General features: G+C 35.5%; 1 protein-coding gene across 1 annotated transcript in view; it reads right to left on the minus strand.

The window, feature by feature from the left end:
• The window catches only part of NEB (nebulin), a 131,364-nt gene that overhangs the window by 31,775 nt on the left and 80,691 nt on the right, over positions 1-18,898 (minus strand). The window contains exons 89-114 of the mRNA XM_055718430.1: positions 18,794-18,898; positions 18,219-18,326; positions 17,461-17,574; positions 16,773-16,970; positions 15,989-16,093; positions 15,140-15,244; positions 14,724-14,831; positions 14,332-14,439; positions 13,339-13,446; positions 12,603-12,707; positions 12,406-12,510; positions 12,110-12,208; positions 11,783-11,893; positions 11,500-11,604; positions 10,761-10,865; positions 10,225-10,329; positions 8,995-9,099; positions 8,584-8,688; positions 7,939-8,043; positions 7,350-7,454; positions 5,741-5,845; positions 2,942-3,046; positions 2,662-2,769; positions 1,430-1,534; positions 681-785; positions 440-544 (exon numbers count right to left, since the gene is read on the minus strand). Of these exons, the coding sequence (XP_055574405.1) occupies positions 440-544; positions 681-785; positions 1,430-1,534; positions 2,662-2,769; positions 2,942-3,046; positions 5,741-5,845; positions 7,350-7,454; positions 7,939-8,043; positions 8,584-8,688; positions 8,995-9,099; positions 10,225-10,329; positions 10,761-10,865; positions 11,500-11,604; positions 11,783-11,893; positions 12,110-12,208; positions 12,406-12,510; positions 12,603-12,707; positions 13,339-13,446; positions 14,332-14,439; positions 14,724-14,831; positions 15,140-15,244; positions 15,989-16,093; positions 16,773-16,970; positions 17,461-17,574; positions 18,219-18,326; positions 18,794-18,898 (2,847 nt within the window). The remainder of the gene's footprint in view (positions 1-439; positions 545-680; positions 786-1,429; positions 1,535-2,661; positions 2,770-2,941; positions 3,047-5,740; positions 5,846-7,349; positions 7,455-7,938; positions 8,044-8,583; positions 8,689-8,994; positions 9,100-10,224; positions 10,330-10,760; positions 10,866-11,499; positions 11,605-11,782; positions 11,894-12,109; positions 12,209-12,405; positions 12,511-12,602; positions 12,708-13,338; positions 13,447-14,331; positions 14,440-14,723; positions 14,832-15,139; positions 15,245-15,988; positions 16,094-16,772; positions 16,971-17,460; positions 17,575-18,218; positions 18,327-18,793) is intronic.

An 18,898-nucleotide genomic window follows, 5' to 3' on the forward strand; every position in this document is an offset into this window, starting at 1 on the left:
GATAAATTCATTTCGGTTTATATATTCCTATAGGTCTCACTTGGAGTCTTATTAAAATATTGAATATTAATACATTGTTATTAATTATTAAATATACTTTGTGTTATGCACAAGTTCTACCTGCAACTTTTTCTGTTGTTTCTTTCCAGATAATATTTTCATTTCAAATACAGGAATGCAGAGATATACCAAAGGTCTAGGGTGTTCAGGCAATGTTAACTATGAATTTTTATTTAATCCATGAACTAGGCCAGTGACATTTACAAGACCAAATTTATTCAGATTTTGCCAATTTGTTAATGGAATAAACAAGTCAAAAGAAATAATGACTGAGAACAACTTTTCAAAGCTTCATTCTTAATACAACCATATTTCCGATAAAAGTTTACGTAGTAAGTAAAGTTCTAGCAGAACAAAAAAAGTTTGTTCAAGTACTTACATCACTCGCCAAGATGGCATTATTTAAGGCCAATACTGTATTTTTATCATCTGTGACAGAAAGTTTGCATCCCTTTAGGAATTCCCGGTCCAGTTTGTATTCATACTGCAGGAAGAAGAAGAAAAAAAAAAAAGACTGAAGAATGCATCAAATCTTTGACAGTTATTTTTTTAAATTATTATTATTCTGAACATGAGAGATGTGGGGAAAGGGAGTATTCAGTTTATTTTGATTTCCTTACATCACTCTGTTGAAGAGATGACTTGGCTGCCTGAATAAAGTCAGGTCTATCAGCAATCCAGTGCCAGTGAGCCTTGGCTGCTTCATATTTCTTCTTATAATCCAGCTGTTCGTAGTGAAACAAGAAAAAAATGAGCTAATTGGAAGTTGTGTACTTTACACATGACATTCCTACATATGCAAATTATCTTTTGGTCTGTACCAATTCAGGAGAGAAGAGGTAAGAAAGCACATCTAGATCAGCCTAGGGCTTTCCTCTGAATGTACATGTTCAGTCCAGTGGGAGTCCATTTAGTCTAGTTGATCCTCTGCTACATGGAGAAAGGAAACTGAGTGACTGAAAAGATGTCATGACTTTGAAGAAGGTGAGTGCTTTCAGTTCCTTGCCGATTGAAGTGGGCCACCAATAATAGAAAATGCAGGAGAGCTTCCCACAAAGCATGCACTTTGCAAGAATATCATCACAGAGAATTTCTGGGACAGTTATGTCTCTGTCAGGAAAACAAAGGGAAACTAGAAGAACAGTAGATGTACTACATACAAGGACCTCAAGTGACCTCAAGGACAACTTTGAAGAGTAAGCACTTTAGTATGAAATAAATCAAAATATATTTCATTCAAACAGTATAAGAATTAGAGGCAATGTTCAAGCTTAAACAATTTCAATGGAACCGAAAATAATTTCTTACAGTCTCCATTGCCAGTCCCAAACACTATCCATAATCAAAGTAGTAATAAAATTGAACTCACATTGCTGTTTAGCTTGTAAGCATGCCTTGGAGTCTTAATATGAACTGAATCTGCTACGACATTGCAGTGAGATTTATTCCTCTCGTACACTTCTTTGTATTTCAGCTAAAGAAAGACAAACATAAATAATGTTTACAAAGATAATATTGTTGTCAACAAGAAAAGCATCAAAATATGAAAACCACAATATTAAAAATTGTTCCTGTCGAGAACAAATCTTAACAGAAGAAAAAGAAATTTCACCAATACAACTTGGTATCAACCATCTGCCTGAAAGAAGGGTCCTCTTCAGCAGCAAGTCTCTTTAAATAGAAAAGGTAGCAGGTATAACTCACCATGAACCACAGGCAAAGATTAACAAAATCTACACATGGACAGTAATGCTGCCTGTTTCTATTTTTTTGCACCCAATAGAAATGCTTTAAAGAAACTTGTCTTCTGATAGGACCTTCCATGCTTTATAGAACCTCAAATTCAGCATTCACTTTGGAACGAAAAAAAATGTACTTCAATTCACAGATCACTTTTGAGCATCTTCATCTCTTAAGGATCCATGTTACTATCTGGAAAATATGGTTATCTTCTCTTCCTGGATTCACTCATCATAATCCAGGTAGCATCTGCATGACTTTCATGCTACTTTTCTCTCACAGTGCTAGTATCTTCATTTCATTTATGGTTGTCTGAGGGACAATACAAAGGTCAGAGAGAAAGCCTGGTAGGAGGAGGAATTAGGAGCAGGACTCCCAAATCTTATGATATTATTCTATCCACTTCATCTTCCTTTTTCTCTCTTCTTTTTCACCTTCCATTGCCCCATAATCAAAACACATGTTTAGTTTAGATCAGAATATTCACATTCACAGTATCCATAGAATATGGCCAACAGAGGAAGAAACCCTAGAAACAAAATCCCCAAACCCATGCTTTAATTAGATACCAGTTCCAGCTCACACCTTTTCTTACTAGTGAGGGCTGCTCTACCCCAGCAAATATGTTCCAAGAGCTACAGAACATTACATGAAAAAACTTCCTGAACACCTTCAGAATCCACTGGTTTTTGGAAAAGAATTTAACGCATATAGAGTTTTACAGGGAAACAAAACCAATACACTCTGACAAGAAGCTATTTTTTAATGACAGTGTTACATATGAGTTAAAACCACTGCATATCAAAGTAAAAAGTTAATTATGTGTCTTTTTGCTACCACAGGCAAGCATGATTTACTTACATCACTTATTCTGTCCTTGACCTTGCGCGCAAGCAGTAACATAGGTGTATCATGGATTGTAGTATAGCCTTTAGGCTTTGCTTTGTTATATTCCAATTTGTAAATAATCTGAAGATACAAATTATAGAATATATTATTTGACATTCTTTGTGTCAGTTGTGAAAAATCAAGATGAGAAACTTTTTATAATGGACTATCGAAAATGCCATACTGTTATTTATCTCACTTCATAGGTCAGAATTCAGAGAAGGTATGCTTGGAAGGGTCAGACCACACTTACATCGCTGATCTGTTTGTTGACTTTTGTAGTCCTTAAGTGTTCTGGAGTATCCACAACTGTAGTATACTTGTCTTTCTTCTTTTCATAGTCCTTTTTGTATTCAACCTGGTGATTGGGAAAGAAGAGTATGTTAACCACACAAACCAAGGCAAAACACCTTCAGGAGATATGTTTATATTCATACATAAAATCGCAAAATCCTTCCACCAAAGCCAATGAAAGCTGAACATGGACAATAAGCTAAACTCTGCAAACCCCTTATTTGCCTCAGAGGCTGACTATTCATGTGATTCATTTCATGTGTATTTAAAGCCTCACTTCTATCCTAAATCTCCAGGATTGAGCTAAAAAAGCAATCTCAATAGATTAGTGACTTTAAAATTTGTAACTGGACAACATCTCATTTTCAGATGTTCATCAGAATGAAATGTAAAACATCTTGTACAATGGAAGATAAATGCATTTGCTAAATGTATCATAATGCCAGGATATTTTAAAAGCTTTCATAGCAGAACTTGTCTCTTGATAATGTCTGTCTTAAAGATCATCTTGCCCTACTGCAGGACTCTAAACCTGTTTTCACAGAATTCAGTGAGAACAGCCTGTACACCAAGAATGGTAATTCATTGCAGACAGCCTGAGGGCAGGTGGAAGAGGTCAGAACACACTTTGAAATATGAACTTTCATGCTCTATCTTGCATCAGAAAATAAACCCATGCTTTTGAAACAGGACTATGACAGACAAAAATTAAAAAATTTCATACAAACAACAAATTATAACATGAAGTCAACTCAGATGAACATGCAGGTCAGGCAGACTGCTTTTTTTTTTTTTTTTTCTTCAAACATACTCAAACTCACCTGCAAGGAGTTTTTAATGAGATAACAGAAATCCACAGAAAAAGTCAACAAAAATGTCTAGTAAAGACCTTCAGTACCTTATTACTGAGTTATTACTGAAGAATTTCATTAACTGTACTAATAGTAATGAAGAATACCCCCTCTCTGTCATGTAATTGTTTTCTACTGTTGCGTTTCCAGTTTAAATGTTATATGCTGGCCTTGTCAGAAATCATTTTTACCACTGAAAAGAATAAGGCTACTGCTAGCGGTTTTGATTTCAGAGCAGAAATAAGTAAGTATCAGTTATTTAAGAAGCCACATTTTCATCTCACTGGTACAGTCAAAATACATATGCTGGAATCCAGATTAAATGAAGAGAGAATACGGAAAATTAATTTTGCACAATAATACCAGAGCTGTCAGAGGCTTTGTTTTACATCATCAGGAATATAAATATGTTAGGCTCTTTGTTCTGTGTGAACAAATAGATGAATTTTACTCACTTTCTACCTTCTGATTCTTATTAAAACTGGCAAAAGGAGAGAGCATTTTTTTTTAGATAAACTGTATTATGTGACTGCATGAGGACTGCTTTGCTAGCCTTGTTTAAAAGCAGTAGGTAAAGAAAGAAATTCCTAAAAATATGACTTACTACAGACCTGTGCACCTTTACCATTTCTAAGGGCACTTAGAAGTGAGACATGACTGTTCTGTTTCTAGGCACAATGTGACGCCATTCTCAGGCAGAGCGGTAGATAAACGTTGTCAACTTCTCGCCAAATTACTTCATCATGTTCATACTGAATTAAGGGACTTTTGTTATGAGGGGTGGTCAGTCCAAGGAATGGTGGCAGAACGAGAATCTGGTTAGGAAAATATCAGGAACAGCTAACATACAATATCTTAAATGTACAGAAAATTGCTCTTCAGGTATATACGTGAATATTATATAGAATTATATATAACAATTATTTAGAATGAAAGGAGAAAAGGAAGGCAAGTTCAGCCTGAGCTGAGTGCCGTCCGAGTTACAGTAAATATTGTTTCAGATATTCTGTTTTCAAAAATATTTTATCATAGCCAGCGTTAAGCATATCGACAAACTTTGGAGTCTGATACCCGTAGAAATGCAGAGAACTCCCAAGCATTAAATATTAGAAGTCCAAGAGCTAAACTGTATATAAAATGTCTCCTTCAGCATCAGTTCTTCGTATTACCTGGCTCCACATATATGTGTTGTAGAGTGCTGTCAGGATATCTGGCCTCAGAAATTCATTACATCCATGTTGCAGGAGCATCTTGGCAAAGGATTTATATTTTTTCTGTTCATGCAAATGGCAACGAAGCACAAAAGAGACTCGTGAACACCATGAACAACAACACAGCTCTAGATCCCAGACACTTTGAGAGTGGAGAGATTTAGGCAAGGTACTATATGCATTCATTCAGATGTGCATACAACTTACATCTATATAATTAAGAATGTCAGGAGTATATAGTAAAAGATTTCCATTAAGGAAATTGCAAAATTTGCCCAAAAAAAAAATTGTCAAAAAAAGCCAAATTCGTCACTGTTGCTTTATCTAGAAATGAATAAGAAGATAATATTTGTAAAGGTCATAAAAAAAGAGAGGTTATAAAAAATAAATGCATGATACTGTATTTTTTAAAACCTCTCCGATGACTTCAAAAAGCAATAGATTTCTGATGTCAATTGATGCACAATATATGAAAGTACATATAGCAGAGATTAGCTCACTCAAAAAGTAAGGATTCTTTTTGGGTGGCAAAACAAAGATCATCTGATCAATTGTCTGATCAATCAAAAAGATAAAACATCACAACATCACAGGTGAAACCTATGATACTGCTAGCTGCAGATGTTTTGCACAGACAGAGTAGCTGTGAGTGAACCAGGCACTTGCTGGCAGCACTGGCCAGTGCTCCTACAGTACCTGACTGCTCAGAGTAGTCCCCCACTTGGCCAGGAGGTTCTTAGGATCATCCACAATAACGCTGTACCTATCTTTGAGCTTCTCATAGGCAGCTTTATATAATTTCTGCTCAGAATAGCATAATACAGTGTAACAGATTAAAAGAGAGTGAGGACATAAAGAGATCATCATTTTAACCATTGAAACCTCTTTACATGGACTATTTAAAGGCTGAGATTGAAGTTTATACCCAAAAGAGAAAAATATATTAAAAAATGCAACCAAACAACACAGAGAGAAAACATTTCTATATAGTATATACATTTCTAAATTTCCACTAGACAGCCTAATCCACAATTCAAGGACACCTATGCTCCATCCCTGCCACTCTTCAAACAAGCCATTTTATTACTTACTTTCTTAATGAAAAATAACTGCAGAAGCAACTCTGTGTGGAACTAGATTCCTGACTTGAGTACAAAGAGAACATGAGATGCAAGGGTAAAATACAGTGTTATCATCAGAATTTTTGCAAGCAAAACTATAATCCCTCACCACAAAAAACTTCACTAACATGACAATTAGGCAAATTCATTTCAATGTATGGAGCCCCTCTTGCTGAATTTTTCCTCATTAATGTTTCTCATAATAAATTTTTCCTTATTTGCTCTACTGAACATTAAGAAGACTGAATACTAACAATCTTCTATAACAAATTGTGGTTCACTGCTTATCAAATTGAGTATGAAATTATACAGCAATGGTACTGGAATGGTATCTGTTGTGGAAGTTCTTTTAACTTAGAACAAATAATACTGCAATATGCTTACTGACAAGTAAAGAATTAACACAATTTCTGGTGAAAAAGAATAAAATACCAGGGTGAGAGAGTCTAAATATATGCTGCTTTAATGAAAAGCATCAGTCTGGTGTGATATGTCTGCTCTAAGCTGATGAGAATTCACCTAGAACACGGTGCCTTTCAATGAGCTTTGTCCTGTAGGTGTACAGCCCTACTCCTAAGAACTCCACTGGTGATTTTAGTCTTAAACCCAGGGGCATTCCTTAACCCCCTCTGCTCCTATGTTGTGCTTATTGTTTCTTTAGCACTACAGGAGGAAAGCAAGAAAAAGTAAGTAGCAGAGTGGGAGAATTCAGCACAAAATATCTGAACAGAAACAGAGCTACGATAACTTCAGACATAAAACTATCTTCCTAACACTGAGGAAGGGGTTTTTTCAAAGTTTCAGGAAAGCAATTTGTGATTCTCTCTAGACCTTTTTTCACATGACAATCAACAATCAGTGTTACTAAGGAAGCAGCATTATTTAAGTTAGCATTTATTTACCAGTCAGCAAAGGAGCAGTTTCTTTGCAATGACAGCGTAATGGAACAGGGGCCAGCATTTCAATTTTTAGGTACTTTAAATCTGGCCTGTCCTAATACTCAGACAAGACAATAAAAGCAACCTTGTCTTTCACGATTTTAGTCTGATCATAAGACATCTTGAAGCCTGAATATACTTTGGATTATTTACAATCTCATAAGGAAGATCAATCTTCAACTCAGTATTAACATACACACACTTATTTCTTCAGTATGAGATTCTACAGAAATTTTTAATACTTACCCCATCCATCAACTTAGTTGCATATTTAAAATGCTCATTAATTGGAGAGTCAGCTACATACTTAAAATGAGACTTAGTCTTCTCAAATAGCTCCTTGTACTTACACTGCAGAAAAAAAACCAAACACAAAAAAAATATTCCAATGTCAATCCAAAGAAGGGTAAGGCCATGAAAATATATTTTAGAAACAATCTGCAGCAAAACCATGGTGGAATTATTGCATATGTGCATTTAACAAATCTACAAAGAAAAAATAGTTGCAAATGTAGTGGTTTGCAGGATGGAACTATCACGTCAAGAAAGGAATGGAAATTTCAAATCTTCATAATTTTAAAGCTAGACTTAGAATCACTAGAAAAATTACTATGGAGCTGATAGCTTTGCAAGGAACAGAGGGGATAAATAAGTAAAAGGTCATTTTGCCTCTTTTCTTATATACCAAGAACTGAATGTTTAGATGCTATATATTAACTTCTACCATGAGTTATTCGTATCAATGTCTAGGTCAGAATTGGATTGTCCTGTGAAAAAATTATCTGTAATATAAGCCAATGTCAAAAAAACACATTTAGGAGACTGTTTTACTTACCCCGCTGTAGAGCACCTTGTTCTTTCCTGCCAGAGCAAAAGTTGGAGTATCCCATGCGTAACAGCCAATGCCTCTGAGCCAAGATAAGTCTTCCTTGTATTTAACCTTTAGAAAAGAAATAAAATGTTTCAGTTTTCAGTGGCACTGAGTGGTAGCTGATCAGTGCTGAAATGGCACCTCAAAACAAGGTGTAGCAAACAGAGCTACATCCATTATTATTCCATCATAAAGCGAGTTACAGTTACTCATGCTTTTCTGATGGAGTCAGGTTATTCCCATACCTAATCTATCATTAGCTATTGGAGTTCCTGTGTGAATTTTGAAAAACTTTTACTCTTGTACAGTTAAGGGGTTATTGTATAGGTACAGGTATGTACAATTAAAGGTTGTTATTGTGTTAACAAACAAATTAAGCAAATGCAACTGAAATTAATTAAGACTGTTCTGTTAATTTCAAAAGGAGATGGGCTGCGATTTTAGCCATCTGATTTGCTCTGTCATTTCACAGATCTGGCAGGTGAAAGTGTAAATCACTTTTACAAATTTCAGCTGCCTCCCCTTCCTCAAGAACTGAGACTTGGTTTTCATTTTGGAAATCTACTTATAACTTTCAGCCTCTCACATCCAGGACCTATTTGAACTCACATCACTAATAGCATCTGTGACTGCACGATGATGGAAATGCTCCGGACGGTCTGGGATTGATCTCCAGATTCCTAAGTTGCTCATATAATTTTCCTTATATTTCACCTACAAAGAAAATTGAAGAACTGAGTAAAACAATTTAGAACACTCTAGACCATGCCATTTCAAGTCATTCCTTTTTCCGAAACATCAGAACTAAAACAGTGGAAATGAGATTGACTTGCATTCACCTTTGTAACATCAAAGGCAATCAAGTGTATAATATTCCAAAGAAGGAAGGAAGCTAATTAGTAATAGTGCTGATCATATTTTTCTGATTATTTGACACGCTTAAATAGAACAACAGCATAAATGGCATAATCTAGGTTATTAAATGGCAAATAATTAGGAATGAAAATATTGTATACATACACTACTGATATCATCGGTGACCTTTCGATGATAGACAATATCCAAAGCATCTTTCACCGTGTGGTATTTGCCCTTATTATTCTCAAAGGTTTCTTTGTAGCGCAACTGGTAAGAAAAATAACATATAAAATAATATATTATATTTACCTGTCAGGAACTGTTTCAGTTAAATTTCCTGCCTTTTAGGAATGACATCCAGGGATATGTTGCTGTTTAACATCCTAATCTAAGCCCTGAGGAATTTTAAGAAGCTGCATTTGCCTGCATCAATGGCAAATTGACTGAAACTTATGGTGAAAAATAGAAAGAAAAGGAGTTGGTACATCTAAAGAAACATTTCACCCTATTCACTTTTATATTGAAGACAGAGAAAAAAAGAATCCATGTATCACAGGACTACTCTCTAGAGCAGCAAAAGTGCCACTTTTGCAATAAAAAACCTACTTATCCTTTCTTCCATGTCCTGATCTAGAAGAAAGCAGGACGATCATCCCAGACTTCGGAGAAAGACTTTCTCAGAGGAGAAACTCAGACGTGCAAAAGAACTGGGACGCTCCTTGGAAGTATTTAAAGATCATTCTTAAGAGAGCAGTAAGACTAATCACTAGAATAAAACACCTGCCCAGCACATATCCTTCCAGGATGCAACATGCAATCCGAAATATATAGCAAAGATCTCATGAATGAGAAAAGTACTCTTAACCATTGCCTTAAATCACAAATCATTATTCCACGCTTGAAGGAAAAATCAATTTTACCTTAATAACCTTATGTGCAGCAGCTCAAATAATTTTTCTCTCTAACCTACTTCTAAATTAAAAAATGAGCACATTCTCAGTGACATGCAGCTTTACTTCTAACACAAAACTGTTATGAAAATATCTGACACAAGGTATTCTATCAAGGCTCCAGCATCAATCATTTCACTCTGCACTATTTAGAGATTCCACGTGTAAGCAAATTACTTTAAATCTATTTTTAGTTTGTGCAATGGCAAATGAAAATTAACTATAATGAATGAAAAAAAAAGCATTACAGTGACACCAAGTAAAAACGTAAAAATCACCATAATAGCAAATGGAAATGTACGTGCAAATGGGGTGACCTACTTCATGACCCACACTGAGATATTCTATGCTTTGCATGTTTGTTCCCCACTGACCCTTCTTCTGTTTTTTTTGTAAAGAAACCAAGAAAAAGCAGCAGTCAAAGTGTTCATGGACTACGTACATCACTGGCATTCAGGTATGCTCTCTTGGCTCTGATTAAGACTGGTGTGTCAGGGACAGGTGTGTATTTGTCCTTCATCTTCTCATACTGGGTTTTATACTTTTTCTAAGAGAGACAACAAAAGGGAAAAGTTATATCTTTAATCTTAGAAGCATTTGCTAATCTGGTATTATGTTAATGCCCGGGGGTGTTACACCAAGTGCATAAAGTAATTCTTGTGAAGAGCTTCTGTCAAAACTTCGGGAAACAAGCTCAGTTTTTTAGCTTCCTAGGTCTTCTTGGTCCTGCAGCCAGTGTACCTCAGATTCTACAAACAAACACTTACAAACAGGTACCTTATAAAATATTAAACCATATTAAAATATTGTACTCTTTTATTACAATTTATAAAAGAAATGTTGAACGTGAGCATAAGAGACAAAAAACTAAATTAAGAGTAAACAGATTTGAGCCATGAAACTATCACTAAAATTAGAAATAAAACTTCTGAACAGTTCAGCATAGCGGTACCAAACAAAGAAACCCAAATATCTTACCTCACTGACCATGTCCTTTACATGCCTAGCATGTGTAAAGGCTGGAGTCTGACTACCAGCATGATGATGGGGCCTCTCTTTCGTTGCAAGTTCCACATACAAGTACTGCAGCAAGAAGAAAAGAATCAAAACATATACATTTCAAGTAAGTTTTACTTTATGTCTCTGAAAAATATCTGTAAATTCACAATGCACACATAACCACATAATTTACCGGATGAAAAAATAATGTGCCCTTTCCTCTTCCATACCATCTCAGTTCATCTTTCTCTATCAGTACTCTTGACATTTTGTAACTGCCAGTAACATGCTCACAAACCAAGAAGTCAAGTGTATGTGACGTTAACGAACTCTGCCCTATATTCAGACCTAGCTTTACATAAAAGCATGCATGAGGTCTGTTTTGTTCTGCAAATTTAAAAACTCCACAAAATTTGTAGTTAATACATGAATAAAGAAATGATGATGAATAATGGTAGATGAAAATACTTATTCTTCTGACAAAGTCACATTTTCAGAGAATTTGAACAGAACTGTACCAGGGTTCAACACTATTTCAGATGGACAAAGCTGAACAATTCCACCACAGAGACATGGCCAACATGAAAATCCATAGCCACTTAAAAACGAGCAATAGTAATTTTAAATGTTTTCTCTAGGAATTCTACATTGCCTTGAAATGGCCTGGAAAGAAAGAGGGATCCCCTGATAGGTTTTTTATCAGTACGTTTTTTTTCACCTGGCTCTGTATTTTTTGTCCTTGCTTGGCTCTTAAGAAGTCAGGTGTATCGAGGACGGAAGTGTATTTTGTCTTCAGCTCCTTGCCTGCAGCTCTGTAAACCAACTGGAAAAAGACAGGTCCATGAGTTATTTCTTCTGTCGCATACAGTTGTTTAGCAGCAGAACAATCACAGCTTCGCAATTACAACATCTCATTAAAAAAAAAACAACAAAACAACCAGTGAGAGAGTCTGAGCTTAATCATAGCTAACAAAGGTGTGCAAAAATAATACCGAACTTACTTCACTCAAATGGGTTTTTAGCTCCTGAACCGCTCTGTATCCAGGAGTATCCAATACCACATTGTATTTAGGCCACATCTTCTTGGCAGTATCAGTGTATATGTAATTAGACTGGAAAAAGAAAAGCAGTATTACTTAGGAAGCTTTTATTATTCCTGATAGTAAAGAAAATTTTACAGTGTAACCTAACAGTGTTTTGAAACAACTGCATGGCGAGAAATTCTGTCATAAGTCTTTACTCATTTTCATGTACTTTCTGCAAGTACACAGCGTGTTTGTAAATAAATCAATCATTGTTATACGTGGTTCTCACAAGAAAAATCTTACCCAAAGCTTACGCAGGTGACGAGCACGGACCATATCAGGAGTATCATACAGAAAGCAACCCAAGCCCTTCAGCCACTTCAGATCCTCTTTGTATTTATTCTGTGAGGCAATTAGAAAAAGAAATATCAGAAGTTAACTTCTGGGATAATTTTATTAATCAGTCCCCAAACACAGAGACAAAGCATTTAGCTATTACAGAATAGAATGCAAATGATAGAAGCCAAATTCCACTTTCAGTTTAAAAGTATTAGGCTTGTTGTATTCAAATACCAGGTATCTTAACAGAAGTTGCTTACATCACTTGTGATGTCCCCAACATAGCGGCAATGCAACACCTGAGGAGTGTATGGCAAGGAAATCAAGTGTCCCTGCATCCTAAAGAAATCTGACTTGTAGATCAGCTGAAAGACAAATTAAAAAACAGCATTTCACATGTTTGGTCATGTTGAATATTCTAAATCTCTTCTGGTTTTTATGTTAGAAAGACACATACATCACTGACAGCTTCCTGTGTTGCTTTGACTTGACGGATTTCTGGTGTGTCTGGAGTAGTATGAATCTTGTCCTTGTTCTTGTGGTATGTTGCCCGATACAACCTCTGTATCAAAGGAGAGAGCATTTGACATCTTAAAAACTTAAAATGGCAAGTATTTTGGCAGTGTAAGTGCTTCTCTTTTAAGGGCCGATTTTTGCTAGGTATTGCATAACCAACATGGAAAAGGGAGCAAGCATACTATTTTCTAATCAGGCAAAGATTTTCCACAACTGTTTTTTGATAGCAGCACCTCTAATACATGGAGAATCTGAGACTCTATTCTACAAACATGTAAATATGTATGCTTAATTTTCGACCTATTAAAGACAATGATCAAATAAGTGAATACATACATATAAGACCTAAAACAATGTCATACAGATACAATAATTTCTATGCAACTTTAATCGAGTAGCAGCACAATGGTTAATAAAATTAGACTGCAATTTGTTTTATATTATGGTAACAATTTTACGGGATGACAGAAAGTTATCAAGAACCTTAAAAAACCACATAGCCCAACTCCAAGCCTTGATCAATGATCTCTTGCCATTTCTGATGGATATTTGTCTAAACTGCTCTTAAATTCCCTGAAGAACAGGGATCCCACAACCTTCCCAGTAAGCGTATTCTCATCATTTGTATTTTGGGTGCTACAAATAGAACTGAAAGCAAATACATGTATTTACTGTACCTCATTAATGACTTGATTCACTTTCTTCACATTTTCAAACCCAACATCTTTAGGTCCCAGAGTATAGCCTTTAGCTTTCATGTGTTCATAGGCTTCCTTATATTTCAGCTATAAAGTGGAAAAAGGAACAAAACCATACAGAAACTAAATTTGATTGCAATTCTAGTTACACTGCAGTTCTGACAGTAATTTATGCAGTATAAATTGATTATTAGAGATAAACAAGTGAGATGTAGCTATATCAGAGTTAAATACACTACATATCACTATTATTTTTACTTTTCATGTAGCCCAAGATTAATAACATTTCAAATTTCTCTTACATTCAATAAGGTATCCACATCTGCCTGAGGAAATATGTATTTTGATAGTAATTGCATAAGATAATCATGGGGTTTGGTAACATTTTAAATCTGTTAAGGCAAACATTATCAGTGTTGGGGCTTGAGTGCACTAATAAAGATATAATTGCCCTGACTAGCCACATCTGGGATGTCAGGCCTTGCCTGAGTTCTGTTGTAAGCACACCTCTCTTCAGCCCTGCCACTGTCCTCATTTGCTGCATGGACATTGGTCTGGTGTTATTGGTAACTTGTCTCCTGGATTTACCTTGGACCTATGTCAGAGGTAGCTTGTCTCCAATCTCTGCTCTGTTTCCTGTGGCTCCTGACTGGATCTCCCTAGCTGGACCTTGGCCCTGGTTCCTCACCTCATCTGGGACTGTTGATGCAACCTGTTACCAGCACCCTGCTCTGCTCACCCTGCTCAGGTACAGTGGGACTTCACCCTGGATGATGAGATCACTACCTATGTCATGGTCACCCTCAGTTCATGGCTCAGGCATCCACACAGAACTACCCCACTCTTGTTGCTCTCTGACAAGCAATTTCACACCGGAGAAAAAACTGTCTCAAACAGTGTGTGCTCATATGGGATGTGCATCAAATATTCCCTTGCAACCTATGTTGCAGAAGAACTTAGTACATTACTTACATCACTGCCAATGTATTGGACATGTTTAGCATGCTGAAAGCCGGGGGTATCTGCGGGAAGACTGTATCCAGTAGGCAGAGCATTTACACCAGCCCAGCGATACAAATTCTGCAACAGAAGAGAGCAAGAGAGAGTTTGTGACAACTGCATGTAATACTTGACAGTATTCATTAGCTGAATAGGAAATCTCTTAATCGCAATTGGCAAAAGATTTTCCCCACATCCACATTATAACGCATACTTGTAACTTAAATGAGGACATTTTCCTGCTTTCATTTTAGAGCAGTGAAATCTAGCTTCTTCATCTGAAAAGCTAAAAACAGACATTAACCTTTAAAGCATTTGCTTTTTGAAGATCAGAAACTCTGTGGACCCAAAAGTTTTATACTTACTTCACTCTGTATTTTGTTCGCATGATATGCCCGCTCCAGATCTACTGTTTTATCAGTAGGAATCATTTTGCCTTTAATATTGTGCATATATTCACTACGGTAGACAGCCTGAGAAAAAGGAAATGTAATTAGAGGAGAGTCATAATTGTGATGTTCTCTCACAGTCTGTCTTGTTTGCATATATAAGGGAACTTCTAAAAAACTGGATGAAAATATTTTGGATTCAGGCAATTATTGATTTTACTGACTATGTTCTCATATCTTTAATAAAGGCATAAGCAATCTGTTATAGGTAACAGGCAATGATTAAAGAATTAAAATGAAATTATTAAAAAATATTAAGAGTCACATTTCTAGAACTTGTGAGGTAATAGCATATGCAATATTGGGGGTGAAAGGTGATAACAAACACTTACTTCGCTAGCATTCAAGCCACTGAGGACATTCTGGACATAGACAGGAGTGTCTGTGACCATAGTGTAGTCATTCTTCATTTTTTCTGCCTTAGATTTATACTTAATCTGCAGAGAGAAATTCAAGAACTATAATTAGTAAGGTTAGTCATTGTTAACTGAATTTATTATATCATTATATTTACAATATTTATTATTTTATTACTGAACTATTCCAGTAGTGAACCAGCATTTAAACAGAAAGCGTATTGAAATTATGGCTGAATAAATGAACATGGCACCTTACTACATAAGAACAGCTGGTAAGTTTTATCAAGGAGTATTAGGAAATGTCAATACTCATTCATAGAATAGGCATATGTATCATATGATAAATATCCAAGGTACTTCTGATACAGAATTTATGAAGGGACGTACATTCTCAAAAACCATAATGGTTATTCTCCCATTTTAATGGCTTAATCCCAAACTAATATGTGTCTTAAGATCTTGAGAGAAGAAAAAGAGATCATAAAATCAACAACAAAATACTTTTTTTTTTTAATTAATTGTGCATAATTTCTTCTTTACTTCAAGGGTTCTAAATGAAGAATTACTGTTATAAGTGCTTTTCTGAGAAGACAAGTATTTAAACATATACTTAATGCTTTCCTGAATGGGGTGTAACCTGACAATACCTACTTCTAGAGCAGCAAAGTTTAAATAACCATATATGGTTATTTAATGAATACTTCAGCAGACAAGGTTTTATAACGTTTTCCAGATTATACCTAGAGTAGAATAAAGCTACTGCATCCTTTTAATACAACAGAGTGAAAAAAACTAAGAAGTAAAACCAGTGTATCCACTCACATCACTGCGAAGATCATAGGCATGTTTGGCATGGAGAATTTCAGGAGTGTCCCAAACAAAGCAGCCAATGCCTTTCAGCCAGTTAAGATCATCCTTGTATACCACCTAAGGTACCAGAGCAAAGAAGCAATCTGTAAGTCTTCCACAAGGATCTAGTCCCTTATTGCTAAATCAGTCTGAAACAGAACTGCCAAATGATGCCAAGTGAAGTTTCTAATATTTTGACTTTTTGAGTTTGGTTTGGCAAAATTGAAACAATTCCTTCTGGAATTTAAATAATTTTTCTTCATTGCTTCAGTTTGGCCAAGAAATAAATAAAAAAACCTAAACAATGATTTTTAAGAAGCTACTTGCATATCCTGTTGGACAATGATTTACTGATATATTGCTGGCCTACTCCCGGGCTGACTTCTGCAAGACAAGAAGCTTCACACCACCAGAATTTTCTCAAACTTCCAAAGTTTCCACATCTTATGCAACCAAATAATAAAGGACAATTTACAGACGGGGTAGGTGAACTGATAGAACCGTAATTTTATGATGCAATGCCTACACGATAACACTGAAATCACGCATACTAAGTCACATCTCAACTACACACTTACTGCCAAGTGTTACAAAAAAAATTATACAGATGTTGTTTAGCACTGCATCATGCAACAGATTCAAGTGGCAGCTTCAGACTGCTCCAACTAAGTTTTTGCTAAATCATCTCTTCTGACAGAGCATCAGTGCAAAAATCTTTTAAAAAAGTGAGCCACGAACACATGATTTGTGAACTTACATCACTGACTTGATCAGTTACTTTTCGAACATGGGCATTGACTTGAAGATCTGGTAGACAAATCCATTCATGGAGATGAGTGCGGTAATCAATTTCACTGACTTTCTTCTGTGCATCCTTAGCAGAAATTATGTCTACCATGTCTGGAATAATGTGGACTTTGGCTTTATTCTTCTCATAGACTTCCTTGTACAGACGCTGAAGAGTTAAAAGAGTACATTAATAATGCTGACAAATAGTCTGAAGCATTAACTGTCGACAATTTTGAAGCAAAACTATTCATATTTTTATGGAATTTTAGTGGGAGAACAATCACTTTGGCTATGACTAAAAATTTACATCTTGCCTACTCTAAAAATAATTTGCAGAACCTTAACAAGGGCGATAGAATATGATATGTCAAATTTTCATTGTACTCACATGTTAAAAGGAGGTAAATTATGCAGTGCTCTGTTTTATACATAAACATATTACACTAAGGGTTTAAGCCATGCATGTAATTTAACAGTTGAGTCATAAGCTTGGAAAGACATTTGTAAGTGTATTATAGAATTTAGCAAATACTGAACACTTCCAAATGCATGTGGAAATATGATATCTGAATGAAGGTGTGTGGATTCTTTGAGTAGCCTCTTCTGAGGTAAGTATGGTTTTATCAGGAAAACACACATCAGAAAACATCACTTACATCGATATTAAGCTTTCCAACTCTAAGGCACCTTGCTGTATTAGGATCATCCTCAACGCCTCTGGGTAGCGTGTACAGTGCTTTAAACTTGTCATATTCTTCTCGGTATTTTACCTAAGCAGACACAAAGAAAGGCAAAAAATAACTGACACTAACGAGTCAACTGTATTTTTGGAACTAAATTCACCAGTAAGCAAAATATTTAGTTGAGTCCAACAAGCAGATAAAGCCTTTTAAAGCAGGATCTTGGTTTTCTATTTTATTTTAAATGCCAAAGGAAGCACATCATAACTATCATGCTATAAAAAAACCACAACAGCTGACTAGAAAAATTTAAAAATAAATAGATGTAGATAATATTTATTGTTCCAGCTCTTTCATTTAAAGGTATCCATGAAGGCAGTAAGCTCTTGTAAGCCTCAGTTCAGTAAAGCGCAAAATTATGTACTTCTGTACTTGGAAAAGCATCATTCGAAGACATTTGGTGTTTTTCTGATCTGGATGCTTCTGCAATTGAGACTAAAAAAACCCTAACCAGACATTTTCAAGAAACAGTTTCTATTACTATTAAATGTGACATTTCTTTCCATGAAAAGAAGCAGCAAAGGACTATCTGTTATCCAAATGACCGTCACAGAAAACAGATACATAGTATATCTAAATTAAAACCAGAAGATAATTAAAAAAAACCCAAACTTTTTTATTCCTAGAATTGATGATCTGAATTAAAAAAAGAAGAAATTATTTTATTCACTTACAATACTAGCATTATGCTTCAGTTCTTTTGCACGTGCTAGAGATACAGCATCAGTGGGCATTATGTAGCCAGTTGCTTTCACTTTTTCCCAGGCTTCCTTGTAGAGATTCTATGGGAAAATAGAAAGTCTGAGTGGCATAATTATTCTCCTGGGTAATAATCAACAACCAATAGAAATCAAAAGCCTTTCTGTTTTTATTTATACATCATAATTATTACTTAATATCAAGAGGCTGTACACTAGTTTAATCTTGACAGTGCACATAAAGGGTGACAAATGCTTTCTAACTATTCATGTCCATTCTTATACAAGGATTAACTTTATTCAGGTGCAATTTTCTTCAGGGAATCCATTTATCAATGCATGTATTTTGACAAGACTGGAACTACAGCTAGAAAACATGCGCTTTGCCTAAAATGCAGCACCTTCCCCATGCTCAAGCATCCACAGAGTTATCACTGGCTTTGATAAGCTCCATGTTTGGGTATTTATCTTCAGTGTGAACAAACTAAATAAAACAATCTCACACAGTAGCACCTTTAGCAGAAAAAAAAATAATATGCAGAAACACTTACATTGCTAAAGAGATGTTTCAAATTTTGAACTCTCTCAGAATCCACTGTTTCAGTCACAGTTGTATACTTGTCCTTAGTTTTGTGGTACTCTTGCTTGTATTTCAC

The sequence above is a fragment of the Falco cherrug genome, chromosome 8 (genome assembly GCF_023634085.1).
Source record: "Falco cherrug isolate bFalChe1 chromosome 8, bFalChe1.pri, whole genome shotgun sequence".
Lineage (NCBI taxonomy): Eukaryota > Metazoa > Chordata > Aves > Falconiformes > Falconidae > Falco > Falco cherrug.